This window comes from Streptopelia decaocto, assembly GCF_964273445.1.
Source record: "Streptopelia decaocto genome assembly, chromosome: 3".
Lineage (NCBI taxonomy): Eukaryota > Metazoa > Chordata > Aves > Columbiformes > Columbidae > Streptopelia > Streptopelia decaocto.
The window spans coordinates 43,332,835-43,353,845 of record NC_138656.1 but is presented as its reverse complement, the minus strand read 5'-3'; the positions used below and the strand labels follow the sequence as shown (position 1 = coordinate 43,353,845).

At 38.3% G+C, this 21,011-nt stretch overlaps 1 protein-coding gene across 1 annotated transcript in view; it reads right to left on the bottom strand.

Annotated features, from left to right (window-relative positions):
* PCNX2 (pecanex 2) overlaps positions 1–21,011 on the bottom strand; it is a gene marked incomplete at its 5' end in the record, with an annotated part of 152,799 nt that overhangs the window by 62,383 nt on the left and 69,405 nt on the right. Inside the window, 4 exons of the mRNA XM_082048020.1 lie at positions 7,801–7,978; positions 12,379–12,520; positions 16,673–16,823; positions 17,340–17,432. Coding sequence (XP_081904146.1) covers positions 7,801–7,978; positions 12,379–12,520; positions 16,673–16,823; positions 17,340–17,432 — 564 coding nt within the window. The remainder of the gene's footprint in view (positions 1–7,800; positions 7,979–12,378; positions 12,521–16,672; positions 16,824–17,339; positions 17,433–21,011) is intronic.

Below are 21,011 nucleotides of genomic sequence, written 5' to 3'. Positions count from 1 at the left end.
AACAGTTTTTAAGTCTTTGATAAAGAGTTTAAATTATCAGTGTATAGAGTAAATTTAAACTAGCACATTCCCACTGCTGTCGAATGGAAATGTAAAACATGCATCCATCTTTCATATTTAATGTGGACACACACGTTTTATCATCTTAATCATCCTTAAGTCTTCTATGAGTTCTGAAGCCTCTGGAGACCTCTGGCACATAAGCTAGCATTCTATGTATCTATAAAGAAAGCAGAGGCAAAGAGTTACCTCTCAGAATTTCTTTTAGATCTGGTTATTCTTAACCAAATTTAAGTAACATTACAAACTAGAAGTTAATGGAAATTAGTTAACACAAACCCCCTAAAATACTTTGGAATCTGAAACATCACTGAAATTTTATCTCCTTTTCTCAGTTTGGTAGATTTCAATAAACTAGGAAGAGATTAACATCTGAATTTAAATGACACTGAGTGTGATCTGCTGTGCAATGCTTTCAGCTTTTGGCAGCCTCTCTATCTGTTTAGCATGTGTTGGGACTCTGTGTGGGCAGACTCCTCGGCAATACCGCAACTAAATAATGCATGAACATTAACAATGTCTTGCTAAGCTTGAATTTTGCTGTGTTTTTTAAAAAAGCAAACGTACAAATCAGTTTAAAACAAAAGTATCTGTCATATATGGCTACATGCTCTATGTGCAACACAAAATTGAGAGATTAAGAAAGTTAAATGCAGAAGGCAATTATTTCCCACTTTGAACAGGTATTTCTTTATATTCCTGTTTAAATCCTGAGAACCTAAGGTGGATCTGAACTCAAACTATCAGATGCTAGGGGAGTATTTAGCTTTTCATGGTTAAGCTAATTCTGGTCAATTGGCAGCTCCAAGTCTTGAAGTAAATTCCAATACCTACAGGTTGTTGGTTTGTTTTTTTGTTGTTGTTTGGTTGGTTGGTTGGTTGGTTGGTTGTTTTTTTTTAATGTCAATAAAAATTAAGATACATTAGGAGTGAAAAGTTGTGAGCATGTATGTGGTTTTGGATATGAAATTAAACTTATGTGGAACAATTTTATTCTAGTTTATGGCTTTGTTTTGCAAACCATTGACTTTATTTTTTATTTAATGCCATTTAAAAGAAACTTCACTTATGAAATCCTGCAAAACAAGATTTACTGGAAATATTGAAAGGTTTTTAATGTTTAAGTCTGTGACATTCTGTTGGTGTGTTTTAATAGCACTGTGTTTGAATTTAAAAGAAATACTTTCCAGGCTGTCTTTATTTGCTTCTGCTTACGGATATTTGAAGCCTTTATGTTGTAGGGTTTCAAGAACATTGTCTAATGCAACATATATAAGAGAATTAAAACATAATCAGTCAAAGGCTGTGATATCAAACCTCCTGAAACAGTGTTCAACACTTGACATCGACAGTGTACAGAACAGGTATGTTTTAAACAGTTTGAGTAAAAGTCTTGGAAGCCATACATTTGAAGTTAAATGTTAGGCATTGAGCAGAGGGAAGTACAATGAAGATGATGACAATAAGATGATGGTAAAACATAACAAGCAGCCCTGGATCTGCTCATGGCACAGGCTGCTTCTTCCAACACCGTTAGCTGACAGCAAGAGCCTGTGGCACTGTAAGAAACCATCTCCCAAGGTGAGCAAAAAGCATAAGATCAGAGCTAACTACTAATTTGCAGAGGGCCAGACAAGCAAAATTAATCAATTAAGAGCTGCACTCATCCAGCCTCTTCAGTGAAGCCTTGGCTCCTGCCAAGACTGTATCTTCCCAGAAATCTCCTTTCCTAAAAATGGACATTAAAAAAAAAAGTACAAAGTTGTGCACTGAAGCACCAGATACTCAGGATTTCTCTTTCATTGCCTGCATTGACAGATAAGAACATGTCTCCATCAGCATGAAAGTATTATACACGAATATAGCCCTTAGTGTATAGTGATTTGGACTGAACCCAGGGAAGGTGTGTGTATCTCCCTGCACCCCAAGTGTGTTTGTCCCACTCTAAAGAAAAAAAAAGAGACAAAATACAATTTGGGAATAGTATCAAGAATGAAGTCTGACAAAGAGGTCAGTGATGAAAAAATCAATTAAGCCATTTCTCCAGCATTAAAGGGAAACATGAACTGTACAGTGCTTAAGGAGTCTATGCAAAATACTACTGGGATTAGCGTGTCAAATATCAGATGTAGCCTTGGGTATTTTACTCAGCAGAAAGTGTCTTAACTTTAGTTTATATGCTAAATATCAAAAATTGAGGAAACAGCTGTGAGCTGAGAGAGCAGCTGATTAAGACATTGGACTTCAGTGTGCACAAACGGCAAGAAATGGATTAAAATATGAATTAACAACTCAGTGCCAGAAGCTTTGAAGTGAAACATCAGATTTAGAGAAGGACGAAAAAACCACAAGGGGACAGGAAAAAGAGTAAAAGGCTTTTGACTTACAAGTAGCACCTAAATCAATCAATGGGACATGTCAACTACCTAAGATTTTTATTGCCATAAAAGCAATAAAAAGATCCAATAGGTTAATTACTTGACTTCAACAAAGCACCAACAAGGTCAATACACTTCCTCATAGAATGAAGGAAAATAAGATGACACGCATTTCTTTCCTGTCCAAGGGATTGTGGTGTGGATGTTGAAAGGTAAGACTGATTAGCACAGGTCTGGCAGGTTGTTACAAACTGACTGTCTTAGCTGGAGTTACTTTGACATAATGATCGTCTTTCACGGATGCGTGACATTGGATTCTATGGCAGAAAGAAATACATGAAAAGAGAAAAAATCTTTCAAAAAATAAAAAATGCAGATTCCTTATTAGTTGGAAAATGTATTCTGGGAGAGAAGAAAAAATATCAGACAGGGAAATTGTATTCTTAAGTGAGCTCAGCAGGGGTAAGAGTACTTAGGCAAATGAATTCAGCGTTAATGAAGGCAAATTTAACAAGCTCTGGTTCTTTGATTATTTTGCCTTATGCACGAAGACAAATTCAGAACCCTCAGAGGACTCAACTATAAGAAAATACAAGGTGATTTCATATTTTAGTGTTGCTAATTAGTTCATCCACACACACAAATTAAGAGGCCATTAAACTGCCTGACAGTAACATACAAGACACTGAAAGGGATAAGAAGTTGCAGTCCTACACATTAGCAGCTTAATGACACTCGATCCTATAATTCCCTCCAGGATCTCTGTAGTAGATGAGTGTGTAAGGTAGGGGTGCCTCTTTCTTTAGGGTTTAAAGGAAGCTACACAGGTTTGGCAAAAATGCATATTCCAAAGCCAGGTATCAATTCTCAGTTGAAAGAGTGGCTGGTAAAAGAACCACTTTACCACAGTTTGTCATACAAAAATCTCCAACATGCAGCTGGTTTCTCCTAGTAGTGAAGAGACTGGAAAACAAACAAAAAAAACCCCACACAAACCCACAAAAAAACACCACAAAACCACCACCATGAACAAAAAAACCCCAACAAACAAAACAATACCCACACTAGTTTTGTGTAGTAGCCAAAGAGCATACTACAGCCAGAAGCATCCGCACTCACACTACCAAGTTTTTTGCTGCCTTTGCTCTTTGAGCTCAACATCAGCATGACTTGAGGTTCTAAAAGCTGTTCAGGGAGACTCTACAGCCCCCTCCACCAGTAAGATTTAGAGCATGTCCACAGCACTGGATGAAATGCGAAGCCACACCTTTAAGAGAACACAGAAAAAGAGCTGGGGACAACACTTGCCATGAGCATCTTCATTAACACTCAGTTCCAAAACTATATCCTCACTGTTCAAACTATTTGCATTGCTTTCTACTTCACACTTAATAATACCTGTTCCTTTTGGACTTGAAAAGTTGGCATTCCAGACATTCTTTAAAAGCAGCTCACTCATCTGCCAAGAGCAGCAGTGCTGGCAACATGCCTTTTAAAAAAAAAAAAAAAAAAAAAAACCAACCAAAAAAAAACATACTGAAGAAAGATGCACTAGATGAGCTATGACATGCACTTAATCATCCATATGCTCTCCCTCTCATGTATGTGTTGTGTACATTAGCATTTTGTCAGTAGACATAAGATGGGTGGAAGAAAGGTCCATCTTTTCATCATTTTCAAATAGATGACTCTTTCCATGCCCCCAAACTGGTTAACATTCCCACATTTTTTATCCTATTAAAGAAAAAGTCTTAGAGATTTTCCCTACTGTTAGAAGTCTAGGAAGAAATCTCCTAAGGCTTGTTATATATTTGACCTTTGCTCCACCTATGAAGAATATATTCTCAGTTATTTGTGTGTTTCCATTTTCAATGAACATTCTTATTAACCTTTGCACTGACACTATCTCCTAAAAAGTCCAGGGAGAACAACTGGCTCATTTTAAAAGTTTGCATGGAATCATGTAAAACAAGAAGATTGTCTTGATTATCCAGTTTGACTTCTTGTAAAGCATTACACCCACAATTTATGAATGTGCAATCATGTAATTTTAAAAGGCCATTCAGCTCTGATTTAAAGAATATAGACAATGGGAGTTTTGGACAGAAGAATCCCAGGCTGTAGCCAAAAAGACAAACTGAGCTGGCTACGTGGGAAGCCTTAACATAACAGAGATGGAGAAATCCTGTTCCACTTGAATTGAAAGCCACAATCATTCTTTAAAATAAATAAGAAAGTTGTTTCCTAAACATTTATCTTGCTCCCTTCCCAAATCCATCTGAAAGATGAAACAGTACACTCTGCATATGCCTCATCAACTTTTAGCATTAAGTTTTCATATTTCACAACTTGTCAAAATGTAAACAGCTACTGATTTTTTTAAAAAAGAAGTGAATTAACCATGTCACATTAATAAATCCTATAATGTTACAAAGACCAAAAAATCCAGACTGATTAAAAACATCCTCAGAAACAGAACTGAATAGACTCTCTTGTTCTCTGTGTTGCCCCACTGTGGGCGGTTTGGCTATCTGCAAACAGAGATAAAAATCTGTGAGCAGCAATTTGGACTTCCATGCCTCAACTTGTTCAGGAAGCAATATGCTCATTTAGAGCTTCTGATTTGACTAAATCACATTAAATCAACAGCACAATGGGGAAAATGAGGGAAGAACAATCAGTGAGATATTCAGAAATATTCTACTCAACATTATTAGCAAAGTTTTATTCAACATAATCTGCTTCAAGAGTCACTAGTGCAGTTGTGAATGTCTGTTGAATTTAGATGCCTTCTTCCCTAGTGTCTCATAAAAGAAAATAAATGCTTACTACCACAGTGCTTTGAAAGCATGCAGATATTTTTTGGTGGGGTAACCATGCCTAAAAATTACCATCACTGTAACACAGCGTTTCTAGTGTTCCCTAATTCAGATGGTAGTAACTTGGCACTTTCAATGAGTAAGCAGAAATCAGTCACAACTGTTTAACAAGTTCTGCATAGGCAAAGCTGATGGTAATAGAAACTATTTCAGATTTTGTTTTTCTTTTTAAAAATAGTTGCAAACATAAAAGTGACTGACAGAATCTGTGAAGACCCATAAACCTTTCAGGAACAGAGGTGTATGCATCCTGCTTAGGGCCTATGATATGGAATAACACACAACATCCTCAAATGACCATATCCTTTACTAAAGTTCCACAATGTTGACCTAATAAAAGCTCAGATCTTAATTAGGGTAAAGAAAACTTCAAATTTCAAAATGATTTGAAATTAATAGAACTCTAATTGCTATCATCCGCAATGCTATTTTTCAGATTGGCTTTAATGATCATTGTGTAACTGCATGTGTTTTTGCAATAAAAATAACTCAACCATTTAATTTCAATTTTTTAAATATGCAACAAGGCCAAGTACACTTGATGAACTAATGACCTGCAAGATTTCAGATATTATCAGATATGAAGAAGCTGGCAGAAAAATGCTAAAACTACATTTTAAAAACATGTCTGTAGTACAAGCTTTCAGCCTAGTAGAGCAGTAGTTATTCTAGGAAACATCTCTGCTTAATTCAGCATGCATCTTTCATTATCTCACTTGTATTTCTATCACTAGTCTTTCTACTGTAAACAGTAGCTTCAAACTACCCAAGAAACTCCCATAAAACAACACTGAGAGCCTTTGTATTTGTCTCTTCCAAAAAAATGCAATAATCCACATCAGTATTTTGTGATATGCTCACAGGGTCAACACTTTCAAAAGAATCGATGAATAGTGAGACGTTGAATTCTGGGATGCTGATTGTTGGATCCTGTGAAGTGATGTTTGGAGAATGAGTTTTAGGACTAAATAAGCCATTATCCAGACATGGGATGTCCACTGATGCACATTACTAACAATCTTCTCTGGAGACAGAAAAGTACCCCTTACTCTAGGGAACACAGTAATGCAACACATACTGAAAACTGCCACAACACTGCCAACCACCCATCACTTTCACTGCTCAGCTTTCACTCCAAGGTAAATAGTATAAAAAATTACTCTAACCCTATTTTAGGATCACAGAGCTTGGGGCAGGGGTTCTTTTTAAAGCAGGGCTTTGTATCTCTTCTGCCCTCCCTCCTCAATCCTCAGTCCTTGTCTCCTCACCGCAGCAGAGAAAAAGCAGAACAAGCCTGAAGGCCAAAGGCCTGAAGCAAGTGAACGCACTGATGGAGTGTGATCCAAGAGTTCAGAGAAAAGAAAGAGCCCAATGTCCATCACTGAGCTGCTGTTACTCCTCCCTTACAGATGCACAGAAATAAACCAGGAAAAGCATTTAACTTCCACTTTGCTCTTTGCTGGAATGACTGGGAACTCCCAACATAAGACCAACAAACTGGGCCTTTCCTTAGGAAGGCCGAAGCTTCCATTGTCTTTCTCCTCTCAGAAATGAAGTGGTGCTAGCTGGAACATACACATAGTAGGAATATTTAAAAAAAAAAGAAACCAAGCAAACAAGCCTGACAAAACCAAAACAACAACAAAAAAACACAATGAGAAAAAACACCTCACCAGAGTTACCCTCAGACAAATGTATCAGATGTTATCACAATCGGGGACCAACAAGTTTAAAAACAAAACAAGATACAAAAGAACTGGTAAAAGCTTCAGGCAAGCTGCCAATACTTTCTTGTGTTTTATCAAGGTATCAGTTAAACCTGCTTCTTTCAATGAAACAGCAGATATAGCAAATCAAGACAGGACCTGATCCGACTGATGCAGAAAGTTTTTTTTTTTCTAAAGTAAATTCAAGTAGAGCACACTCCAAGAGTTAACAATGTAAAAGAGGAAGGAGCTCTGAGGTTAAGGTTAAGGGCAGCATCACAAGGATAACAGACTGAAAATAGGAAAAGAAAAATGTTAAGGCTGACATTAGGAAATCATTTATTATCATGAGGATGATTAGATAATGTATTAATTTCCCAAAGGAAGTTGTTGAGTCAAACACTAGAGGCATTCAAAGGAAACCCCGATAAAAACACCAGGCAATTGATCTGGAGGGCCGCCCTGCACTAATGACTCAAGAGGCTCTTTCCAGCTCACTGAAGATCCTCCTCCTCTTCAAAACAACAATTCTGAACTTTCTATAGCAACATGTGAACACAAAGTAAATGCAAAACATTGCACAAAAGCAGAAAAGACATTTAGCTGGAACCTTGTTTTCAGCTTAGATTTTTTTCTTCTATAGTACCAATAATCCATGTCTATATTCATTCTTTACTTCTAAAAAATCCAACTGCACACTGATCAGCAGAGAGACACTGAAAAGTTGTATAAAGCTATGAAATTTTCCAAAGAAATGACAGGAGCTATAAAACTTGCCTTATGAAACACGATGGACATCATGAAGAAATCCAGCAAGAAATTTTCTGAAATGTCTCTATAGTCAAATCGAAAGAAGATTACAGTAAAGCTCAATGTAACAAATTGATTAATGGGATTACAGAATGAGGAGCGGAGGAGTTTCATCCCAGCAACTGTTATCAGGATAATATCACAGCTGTAAGAAAGGCAGAAAGAAAACCTAGTCAAAGTCATAAAGCATTACATTATGAAGCTCTTAAATACAAATAGCTGTACCAGATGTATTTTAAATTGCTAAGTATATCTAAATCTACACATTTTAATTTCTGATCTTAATCCTATGTTCTTTTAATAATCAGATTTATTTTACCCACACGCAACTTCATTTTTTTCCCTTATAGTTATCACACACTTCTAATTTGTAACAAAGAAAGAACTCTGTACTAAAACCAGTAGTATTGACTATTAAAAACCAAGAATCCAGAAAGGATATTTTTGTATAACTCTTAACATTTCCGTTTTGGAAATACCTTAGCACTTCCATTAATACATGACAGTAATTTGAGAAAAAAAAAAAAATCTTGAACTCATTCCAGTGTTTTTATTACTAGAAATTTCACTTGATGACAGAGTTTATAATTATTCTCATAATTTCATTACACACAATGTCAAAATTCTAGATAGAAACATCCACAGATGTGAAATGCTTGAAATTCTTAACCATTGTTCTTGATTGGAAGGTCATCTGTTCTATATAGTAACTACTTCATCAGATGAAAAGAAATTGTGTGTTCATCAATGTGTTGTAAAATGTGTGCAGCCTGCATTTTACTCTCCCTTATTATATTCAAGGGAACAAAATCAAGCTGAGAACTCTAAATAGAAAGTGACCACACAGAAAATTGAAAGTCCAGTCTTTTAAGATTAAAGTGCTTGCTGCTATATCTCAAAAAATATAACGTTCCTCTTTTAACTCTCAAGAAAACTACAGTTTTCTGTGTAAGAAAAGAAAATAAAACTACATGAGAAGGAAAGATGGAAATAATGTGTTGGCACCCCTTGAATAAAAAACAAAAACCACACTCCAGTCTCTAGATATATATCTGAACACAGAGATTTGAGGTTGTTCAAATTTTTAAGATACTTAACAGAATCATAGAGATGGTCTTGCTTGGACAGTAATTTTGATCTCTTGATAATACAGCCTATTCTGGGGGTTAGATCCTAGAAAGGTCTCACACTTAGATCACCTGGGTAGACGACCACTCCCCTGAAATGCAACACAGTAATGGGCTCCAGACCATGAACACTTATATGGTTCTGTATTTTACCCAATAACCACAGAAACAGGGTCAGGAGCAGGAACTGAAACACATGATTCCCCACTCCTTCAAGAATTTCCTTACCACCAAAGTAGGAGGATTTAAGAGCAAACCTCCCATAGCCTCTACTTGCCTGGTAGTTGCTTAACAGAAGTATATCTCAAGCCTCCTAATGAATAAGGTAAAATTCAGGAGTGATGTTAGGTACTCTCAGGGCATTCTGGCAATTTAGCAAGTACATTGAGATTGCAGTTTTGCACTCTGATGCCCAAGAACCGCACTGAATCTATTCCCAAAAAGGCTAACAAAACCTAATAGTCATGTACGAGTAACTCCCTGTTAATTGAGAGCCAGGTGATTTCTCTTCAGTAAATTAAACACATTAACTTTTTGGGACATGCATTGTCTTTTTGATGTTGGTAAAAAAAAAGGGAGGGGACTTCAATTCATAATGAGTGACTCAAAGCAGGCCAAGTATTTGCAAAACACATGGAAGGTTCTCTTCCATCCTGCTGTGAACCAGGAGAAGAGCTGCTGCCATGACTGACATTCGACAGTCCAGAAAGCTCTAAACAGGTTTTCATCATTCTAGCACGGCTCATAAGTCTGCACATTTCTAGGCTGACTTTATGTGGCATTTATTCATTACTGTGTATCTTCTGTAACACAAATGCAACTTTATTTGAGTGCAGGTCATTCTAAAAGATCCCCAGGACATCACTGTTTGAATGAAATGCCAAGCTGACCTTATTTCTCACCTTGTCAAATCTGTTCTTTTCAATTTGCCAGAGATTTCTGAATGGAAAACCTAGCAACTAAGCTAAATAGATTCTGAAGCCACTAGAAACCATCCCAGTGTGTCTCATGTGAACCGGTTGGATCTCGCAGTCTTCAGAAAGAAGAAAATTCTTGCAGCACGGAGGAATTCTCACATGGAAAACTTACAGATCATAGAGCAAAAGGAAGTCTCTTTCCCTCACTGAATCAAATAACATGCAGAAAATTTCACCAAAAAAAAGACATTTTATAAAATAATGGTCTCAGGGATAACAATAAATAATTTGCTTATTACCTTTCTTCTTTAAAGATATTGCCACCCAAGATGCTCCTCCTGAGGCCTTAACTCTCAGCAGAAAGCAAGAGAGAGAAAAAGAGGGGCTTATTTCTGAAGCCTCCGTGGCAGGTAACACAGGCAGGCTTTTCCGCTTGTCAGCATGAGTCCCATTAATAACCAGCAGATTGGGCTCTGGAAAGCTCAAGCAAACTCCTGACTGTGAAGGAGCTGTTCTGCCTCCTCAACCAGCAAACCACTCCAGTCCTTTATATCACAAAGCAAGAGGGAAGCTTCTTTACAAAAATATATTCAAATGGAGAAAAACTTCCAAAATCAAACCACGCAAAAGCTACCAGCCCAGACACTTCCAGACACAGAGCAGGAGAATGCTGTCTTCCCTTCTCTAAGGTATGATGTGGTCTGACCCTTGTGCAGTAAATAACTAAGGAACGTTCCAGCAACAGAAAATGTATTTAGGTATTAAAGCAGAGAAGTACAAGCCTCAGTAACACTGTATATGGAAGGAGCAAGGAGACGCCAGCATGCCTCAGAGGCTTACAGAATTGAAGAGAAAGAGGTAGAATCCGAGGATGTGTGGCATTTACATGGCAGCTGTAGGGAAAGCATATTAAAGGAGTGCCAGAGAAGAAGGGATACAGGGAATGTTGTGGATAGACCTCAGTTACAATAAAAAGCACAAAACACAGGTTTGAAATCCAAGGTGATCACACAGACACAAGGCGGATGGGAGAAGGAAAGGACTGTCATGGTATCCCCTACGGGCCAAACAATGAGAGACAGACAAATGTAATTACTTTGTTTAATCTCAAGATTTCTGGGGGACTGACTCACTACTTCTGAACGCTTGAGGGAGGTGAGACTTTAAAGTGCCATCTGGCTTGGAGGAATGACTATGTAAAAATAGCACCTTCCTTATCCTACATATTTGCCCTGTGCATGTATTCAGTCACGTCTGCTGACAGACAAATGAAATTTTGATTACTTTTTAGCTCTCCCAGCCTTGCAGAACCAAAGAGAGGGATGAGCGTGAACTCGGTTTCACCCTGGACAAAACCTGTAAACTCCTGAAGCACCTTGGCCTCAGCATCTCCCAAGTGCCGGGGGGAAAAGGGTCAATGGGGAACTACACATGCCACCCCTGAGTGACTGGTGAGAGTCCCTCTGGAAAAGTAGTTGTTTGGGAGGAATATGCAGAAAATTTGACTAATGCCCTAGTTCTAGTTTCAGCCTCTAAAAGCAGGGACCACCTTTTCCTTATAGTTGTGTAGTCCCTAAAGTTGTTTGCTCTTCAAGAGAGAAGAAAAATTCAAACAACACACGATTTTTACATCTAAGATCTTTTCTCTAAATTATTATTAGCACTGAGGAACTCCCCTTCTGCTCCAGCAGTTTTTCCTGCTACTGGAACCTTCCTTCTTGGACACAGGCTGTTTTGCTGTTTTTATCATCTGCATCACTGTCATTCTGATAAAAACACTGCAGAAACTCTGCTCACTGGAGATTCTGCAGTCACTAAGCCTGCTGAGTATCTGCAGTAAGCAACTCACTGACCAAAATATTTCCCATAAAAGGCTGTCTGCAGGGATCATACTGTGAGACCATGGATCAGCATCAGCACTTCTGCTTAATATCAGAGACATCAGACTTTGGAAAATTCTGTATCCTTACCTTTCTCAAACCACTCCTATTGCAGGACTAACCATCATTCTACACTGTTGAATATTTTATTCAGTCTCGCCTTAAAAGACTTGTGTGGTGAAGCTTCTGATAACTCCTTTGGGAGACTACATTGTAGTCTTAAAAATCCTCAGTTAGAAAATGTTTCCTGATATCCAGCCTAGATTTCTCATTTTTATCTGATTAATTCTCATTATCCCACTGTGTTTAAGCCCAAACACCTGCAGCCTAGTGTAGTGTGTCTTGCTTTTAATTGACATTTAGACATTCCGTGTATATCTATATATAGCTCTGTAATCTTTTAATTTCTCTCTCTCTCACTGGAGTCATGTCTTAGCACGTGCTAAAGTAGTTTTGCTTTTTTCTTTCAGCAACGCCAATGATTATTGTATACTTAACTTACAATGCACAAAAGCAAACTGTGACAAGCAGACTTATTCAAGAAACAAATTTCATTTCTCAGTCTTCTGTCTAATCCCAAATATTCTACTAATCACATGCTTTGAGTTATAACCTACTTACTGTGTACCAAGCTTCTTGTATTTACTAATTGAGAAAGCATCAATGGTGAGGGCATTCAGTATTATAGCTGGATACAAGATGTATTTCTCAAAGCATTGAAGCCACACATAGAGCCTTTCAAACCACATCAAATGAGCAGCATCTGAAATAGAAATTCAGATAACAAATCATTTCATCGAATTAGCAGCATTTTTGCACTGCAATACTGTAGAAGAAATGAGTTAGCTCACATTAATAAATATCAGCCAACAGGAAACAAAAGAATTCATAATTCTTTTGCAATAGAGAAACAATTTTGTTCTCTGAATTTAGAGCATCTGTTTTGCTGCTTGTAACTGCACTCATGAGAAATGCTCAGAAACAACAGGAGATGGTACATGCTTGATGGTAGTTTCTACATAATCGAATTACTAGTCACTATATTAAATAGCACTTTTAGTGATGTAATGGCTCCAGAGAAACCCTCTCCCACTCTGGCACTGACCTGGTGGGTGACCTAGGAAACCACATTTGAACTCCGTGCATCTCCTTTCCCATCTTATAGTGGCAAAATGATGTTCATTAGACTGCAAAGTATCATTGACATCACTGATAAATGAAATATCCTTTCTAGCTCCTTTCACAGGAGCTAGAAACTGTCATAGATATTTCTCAAAACACTTAAACAGTCATTGTAAAAAGTATCTGCCAGGATTACATTAATCATCAGTAAAGAATATATTTTTTGTATGCAGTGGAGTTTTCTAATGACATGACAGTGCTTAATATGAGTATTAAACAAGAACTAAACGCTCTGTGCAGTTCAACTGCTATGACAACATAGGTGAACTGAGTGCAGAAACACTTGTGTATAGACAAAAATAATGTCTTTATTCTCAACTGAGCGCAGATTGACAAGGTTATTGGAAAAAACAGTGAATGCAAAAAGGCAGAACTTGATATTGACTCAGAAATAACAATGTCAGCTACTGAATCTCCAATACTCTTCCCTGAAGGAATGAAAATAATTACGTATACACATCCCACCCTCCCACACATACCTTTTCAATGACAGGCAAAGACATGCTGAATCATCAGCTTTGCCTGTTCTACAGGCACAGTTGTGTATTGTATATGTTCAAAGAGGAAAGATCTAAAAGCAATCCTTCTAAATTAGATTTAAGTCATGCTTTGCCAGTATCTTAAGCTGACACTCTTGCAAAAATCTGCCTTCAGAAAATATTATCAACTTCTGTTTCCTGTTATAATATAAAAATGTTTCCTCTTCTTATTACCTAAAGGCCAGCTCCTAAAAGTTCATACACACAGCAAAATGTCCATTTTGGAACTTAGCTGTTTTTCTCTGTTCCTCTCTCCTCCTCCTGAACTACAAATTACTCCCAGAGCTCCACTCAAGATCTTCATCCAGCTGCCCAAAGCTGAGCTCTGTGTTAAGAACTCAAGCTTGAATAAAGCGATGTGCATATCACGCAGACCAAAGAGAAGGCAGCTACAGGAGCAGAGAGTGATGTGTGCAGACAGTGCAGAGAGATCACATTCAGAGGAGGCCCAGGGAAAGACGTGCATGCTTTAAAAATGGCTTATGTGAATCTGTGAGGTATAAAAGCAGTGGTGGGAAGAAGTAGATTAGAAAAATTGTGTCTCATGTTCCAGGGTTTATTTCTCACTCAGTCCAGCACTACTTTCTATACATCTATTATACCATAAGCTCATACATCTTGACCTCAGCCTTTCTTCCTGCAGTCAGGCAAAACAATGACAAGCAATAAATGAGTTATCCCACAGGGGTATCATGAGAACTGGTCTGATACTTGCAATTCTGTTCAAGGCCTGAAGGTTTGAGCAGCTCATCCAAAGTCTATGAAACAAAGCCAGGAATGACTTGTGGAATTGTTGTTACCAACTGCCTGTCTAATTGCAAGCAATCATCCATCTCCCCATGGCACTACATTTGTCAAAAACTGGGATGCTGAAAATTAAATTCTATGCAGTAAAAGCTCCTTACATACATCTTGTTTTGTGTACTTCTCCCTTCATTGTCCATGCCTGACAACTACAGCATACTATCCTTTTCCAAGTTTCTCTTTCTGTATAAACAGGGAATCTTTAAGTTCAGCCCCTACATTTTTCTTAGAGGGTAAAAGAAATAAGACAGCCTGTCAGACATATCTATCAAAGGGATTACACAACCTTTTCTTCAGCCTGTCTCATCCCAGAACATGATAAAAAGCCTCTGCAGCAGCCTAAGGGACTGAAATGTGTGTGCGTATATATATATATTTACTCATTTTTTTAACACACAATACCAGATACACTGCAATAACACTTAAGCCCCACAGTGCAGAAATGGACCACATATAAAATGAGGATTGCAAAAGAAGGAAAAAAGCCTGTTGCCCACAGCAGGTAGCATGGGAAATGCAGCTGATCTCAAAGCAGAAGGAAACCCATCTGCAGAGATCAGGCTGGCAGATCGCCACCCTCAACCTTTTCAAAAGCTGAGTCATTGCATTTAGGAAAAAAATGTTTTCTGACTAATGAAGACAGACCTAATCAGGACAAGGGAAAGAAATACTACAGTAGTCTTTTATGATTAATTGATGTAACAAATAATAAAACTTGGGTATTCATCAGAATTATTGATTATCAGGGAGAAGCAGCCCTGAACAATGTTTTCAGTTGGACATGATCCTTAAAATAAGATTTATATTTTTACTACACTTCCCTTGGCGTATTGCGTTAAAAGCTAAAAGTCAACCTTCAATCACGTCTCTTGGGTACTTTTCTCATACCCAAGCCTTCTTCGGAAAGTAATCACTTTGAAAGACATGAATTTTTTAAGATAAGATTTAAATCCTTAATGCATGGTTTTGCAGAGAGTGATCTGAACTCTTTTGTTGTCTAGTTGAAGAACAGACTAAAGTCCCTCAGCAGACTGTGTTCTGACAACACTGTCTTCAAACACCTCAGGAACATATTGGGAATGATTAAGGCACAGGATCCATCAAGAAATGACAAGCAAGCTTTTGACTGGTAGCAAAGGCAAGATGAGAGCTTAGGGGTAAAAAAAAAAAAAAAAGCTGTGCTTCTCAAAATGTACCGTCTGCTTGCAGAAATTACTGTATCAGAACTGGAAATCAGACCTCGACATACTAAAATATTTACTGATACTCGTATGTATGTGGGCACCACTCACTGAAGCCAGCAGACATTAGCAAGAACAAATCTTGAAGAAAATTTTTCAATTCCTTTCCATTTTAATGTTTCCCTAAAAGTGTTATTATGGAAATTAGAATTCTTAAGCTGCACTACTCATGCTGTTCAAATAATACATAGTTATATGCCAAAAGTAGAAAAAATTCTGCCTCAATTTCATCAACCATTTAAGTTTTTAAATTATATAAAATGCCAATGTATTGAGGGTAAACTATAACATATCAAGCAACATATCAAGTAACAGTACTGTAATGTAAAAGCAAAAGGCTGATCAGACAACGGCTTGTGAAAGGCCACTTAGGGCCAGTAAGATGATTAAGGGACAGGAGCATTTGACATAGGAGGAGAGGCTGAGAGAGCTGGGACTGCTTAGACTTCAAAAGGCTCAGGGGACATCTGATTAATGCTTGATTCGGGGCATTTTAGGGGTACAAATACATGATGGGGAGGGTAAAGTTGATGGAGCCAGACTGTTCTCACTAGTGCACAGTGACGGGACAAAAGGAAATGGACACAAACTGAAATTCCATTTCAACAGACAAAACCAAAACCAAACCAAACCAACAACAAAACAAAAATAACAACACACAAACCCCAAACAAACAAGAAACAAACACCCTCACACACACACACACACAAAATCCCCAAACAAACAAACAAAACACAACAAAAACCCCCATGCTAAAATCCATACACACATCCCCCGCTTTCTTACAGTGAGCACGAGAAGAGTGCTAGAACGGGTTGTCTAAAAAGGCTTCCATGCTTGAAGATATTAAAAACTGGGCACAGCCCTGAGCACACTGCTCTAGCTGGCCCTGCTCTGAGCATATGACCTGGACTAGACAGCCTCAGCCCTTCTGTGCAGTGGTCTCAGGAGACAACTACAGGATCACAGATTTGCTGGTGATCAGGGGGAAAAAATGGAGGTGATGGTGTGTTCATGCTATTCAGAAGAGAGAAATGTAAAGCATAATTTATTCTCCTCTGTTCCTCCTGGATTTACTTTATTTTTTTTTTAACCAAGAAAAGTTTCAAGTCACTGCATCCATTGTTTAGAAAAGATTTTATTACAAACCTCTCACTTCCCGTTGCTGGTGCTCTTTGCTTTTAAGTATGGGGTGGGAGATCCACAGCCAGGGGTGATGCTTGCGAAGCTGAGGAAGCACGTAATGTGTTACAAACCCCACAGTCCATGCTAAAGCAAACAGGACAATGCTCAGAAATGGCTGGGCCAAAAGAGAAAACAAAACATGGTTATAATTTGCAAACAATACTTTCATATAAAACTTTCTAAAATATTTTTAACAGTTCCTATGTATAACTGTATTTCTATGCAATTAATTGTTATGCCTATGTTGAAACTCTGACTCCACAAGTGGATATGGATTTTGAAATACATATTTCGCACACACAATTAAGCAATTTTTTCTTCTCTAGTTGGAGGAAAAAAGGCAAGTGATCAGGTTTATTCACTCTGTCCCCAGGTTCCACGTTATAAAACATCTGTGGACATGCAGAGGTTCAAGGAAAGAGACGTCAAATAAGTAACACTGAAATACAAATATCCATAAACTGTCTCAACACATTTATAAAAAAGATATCATGGCCAGTAAATAAATCTTCACTAACTTCTCCACCTAAAATCTCTATTGTTTCCAGTTAAAGCATCCTGCGGTTTTGCATAAAGGAGATAATACCCTTGGAGAGGAGGCAGCGGGGGAAGGGAAAGGCTAGATACATACCCTTAATGATAGAAACACAGTACTGGCACTGACAGCAAATGACAGAACAGCAGCCGCTGTGCAGACGATGAGATCCGATTTCAAGATTTCTTTCTGTGAAAATAATTATTTTATATATAATTAGTAAGGCACTATTTTAACCAAAGTAAACAACTCTGTTCCCAGTTACTCACAGTCTGCATTGTGATAAGGCTGATCAGCACTGCCTTATAAAAATGTATTTTCTCCATTCTGCTTCAGGAATTTATTTCTTCACACTTTAGGTTTGTCAAAGTAATCACATTTAAATTCATGATGCCTGATTTTAAATTATATTTTTAAATAACGTAGTTTTAGGATTGGAGAAATGAAAGTAATACATTTTCATACTGAGTCTGATTCTGTTCAAGGAATAGAACTCTTTTACATTATGACTATTATTTTTGAGAATCAAAATTCTGGTTCCATTTCCTATTTGAAAGCATTAAAATTTTTTCAGATTCACTTTCTCTACCATTACTGAAATGATTCATGCTTTTCAGTAATGTCTTCAGAGACACATAGTTAATACATTTATGTTCTAAAGTGACATGTCCCATTCTCTGATTTTTCTGTATCGGAAGCCAAACTTTAGCAAGATTTTATGGATTTCAGACAAGGTCTTTTTCTAGTGTCACTGAATGATAACGAAAGGACACATCTGCTTTTCCATGAAGATCTATAACTGGGGCAGGAGTAATTTTGTTTCTAAATATTGGAAAATAGCACTGTGTTTCCAGCCTGTTTTTCTTAGGATTAAAATGTCATTCTGAGTAAACAAATAAACAAGATAGCTTGTGAACTGTATGATCTTCTGAATTGTACTTCAGAGGTCACCCAAACATCTTTGTGAATAAATGAAAATCTTGTCTTAGATTTATGAGAGGGACATTGAAGTTCAGCACTCAGTACGACTGCTAAGTTCTCACATGACTAACTATTCACAGCTCTTCTTCTAGAAACTGACTTATGCTTTAATTCAAGGACATATAGAAACCACATGTGAAATGCAACACCTTTGTTAGGATTAGAAGTTCATCTGATTTCCTGGTGTTGCAATCTAGGTAGTCTCCATGTATCTCATCAGAAAAAAATAAAGAAAACTAAAATAATGATGGGATAGCAAATCTATGAGCAATGGAGATAAAAAGAAAGCAAGCAGAACAAGTGAACAGAAGGGTTGCGAATTACAGGGGAAGCTGGTAGCAACCACTATATTTAGGCTGCCTATCACTCCCTGTTATGAAAGATGCTTCTTAGTAAAAGGTCACAAGCATCAGCACTTCCCCTTGCTGCAGCAGGCCTTTGAAATGCAACAGGACTATAAAGCCTTTAGGCTCAAGAAGTACTTTTGCTTTGTCCCAGGAAACTCCGATCCCGTTTAGCGGAATTCTCCAGGTGTCAGGGCTGTCGCTCCCTTTCGCAGGCTGCTCGGGAGCACGTAGCTCCAGAGGAACAGCGCTCCCTCCCTTCCCAGAGCTGGGCCCTCTCCAGACACAGCCCCCTGCTCCGCACAGACCACAGGCGGCAAGGTGTAGGAGCAGAGTTTAGGTCTTCCTAACTCTTCCTGACCATCTTTTCAAAACATAGGCCTGCTGGCCTTGCTCCTTGGCTGCCATAAGCAACAGGAGGGGCACAACATGGGGGACTTCCTGGAAAAGGCCTTCTCTTCTCTGAGCAAACCTTGATGACTAATCTGTCCCTGCAGATCCTCTGTGCTCAGTTCAGACCTTCTCTCACTAGCAAGTTTTGTATCCATCTCTAAATCCAGTGGTTTTAGTATGCGGGACAATACTGAAAAAACATGGTCAAAACCCCGGTAAAGATGGATAAGGGAACTATTACCAATTTATGTAATGGAAATTTTTTTTTAGCCTTTTAATTTTTTTAAAGATATTGCATACAAAATCTACATGAAGCAGAAGTATTAACATAGATGTTATATGCAATATCATTAAAAAACATTGAAAGGTTAAAAAAATTATTTCCAGTACATGCACTTAGCTTGTAAAGTACAGCATCTGAGAACGTTAAGCAGTGCCAGATCTCTACAGAACTATTTCAGACCCTTTATGAATACATATTATTAAAAGTCTTCATCAAGTATCATCTTCTGAACAGCTGAATCCAACTACTCAATAATCTAAAACAAGCTTGTAAGAACAACAAACACACTCCAATCATATTTTCAAGCTCTTCTGTACAACCAGAAAGGAGCTGGGTCTACTCAGCTTGAAGAAGGCTGAGAGAGGATCTTATCAATGCCTATAAATATCTCAAGGGTGGGTGTCAAGAGGATGGCACAAGACTCCTTTCAGTGGTGCCCAAAGATAGGATGAGGGGCAACAAGCACAGACTGAAGCATAGGAGGTTCCATCTGAATATGAGGAGAAACTTGGTTACTGTGAGGGTGCCAGGGCACTGGAACAGGCTGCCCAGAGAGACTGTGGAGTCTCCTTCTCTGGAGACCAACCTGGACACATTCCTGTGTGATCTGCTCTGGGTAGGTTGGACCAGATGATCTTCAGAGACCCCTTCCAACCCCACCCATTCTGTGATTCTGTGATTACTACTAAAATGACTTATTTCTCTCATAATCAGGTGACTGAAGAAGCTGTCATTTTAAGAAAAACACCAAATATTAAGAATTCAGCTATAAAATCAGAAGAGGTGATAATAATAGACATCTGGCAGGCAGGTGTGGGATTCTAACTTTCCATTCTATGCACAGGCCAGGTCACCAAAGGGGAACAAATTGTAATTACATAGATTATATTGCACAGGACTGATATTTGTCACCTTTCCCATCTGAGTTTCCAAGTGTGTGTTTCGGGATGCTCTCACTGCTTTCGACACATATTAACAATCCCATACAGGAAAAGGCCTGTGCTTTCAAAGCACCCTTACTATTCACTTTTTTGAACCCACATTTGACAATTGCATTCCAACTCTGGCAACATCTAAAGTGTCTACGGTTTCATGCATGCCCAGACTTGCCCTTTTGCCCTTGCACAGAACAGCTTCAAAATGTAACCGCATTGCTCAGCTGCTGACTTGCACAACGGCCCCCACAGGAGCTCCTTCTTGATGTGGCAGATACATTCAAACTTCTCAAAAAATTCAGGTTTTTTTCCCTTCTAAAACGAAGTTAGGCTGGAATCACTTTTGTTTCATGGCATAGTGGTCAGGGCCTCCCAGGAAACAGCTGACCCTGGGTAGTTACCTCTTTGGCTGATGGGGTCTCAGAGACACCTTCCAGGAAAAAACCTTGGGCGCCCACCTACAGGTTGCTGTGGGTGGCTCTGAGGCTTCCACCTTCCTGCTGAAGGCAGCCAGCTCCTGCAAAGCACGTGCCTGCCTTGGACGCAGCTTTGCCCCCCATTCTGCATTTAAACCCAATTGTCTAAAGCAAGATATTGGATTCCATTCCCAAGGCTTAGGAACTGAATGTTGAAAAGCCCAACATGTGATGCTTGATTGATCCCTCATTGCAACTGGTCCAATGTGGAAAACCTAAGTTCTGATAACAGTTAGAATCTCTGCATTTTACACTCAAGAAAAAAAGAAACCCCAAACCAACAGCACTACATTTGATGCCTCGCAGATTTTGCAAGCAAAATACACTAGAGTGGTACTTTTAAAAAAATTACTATT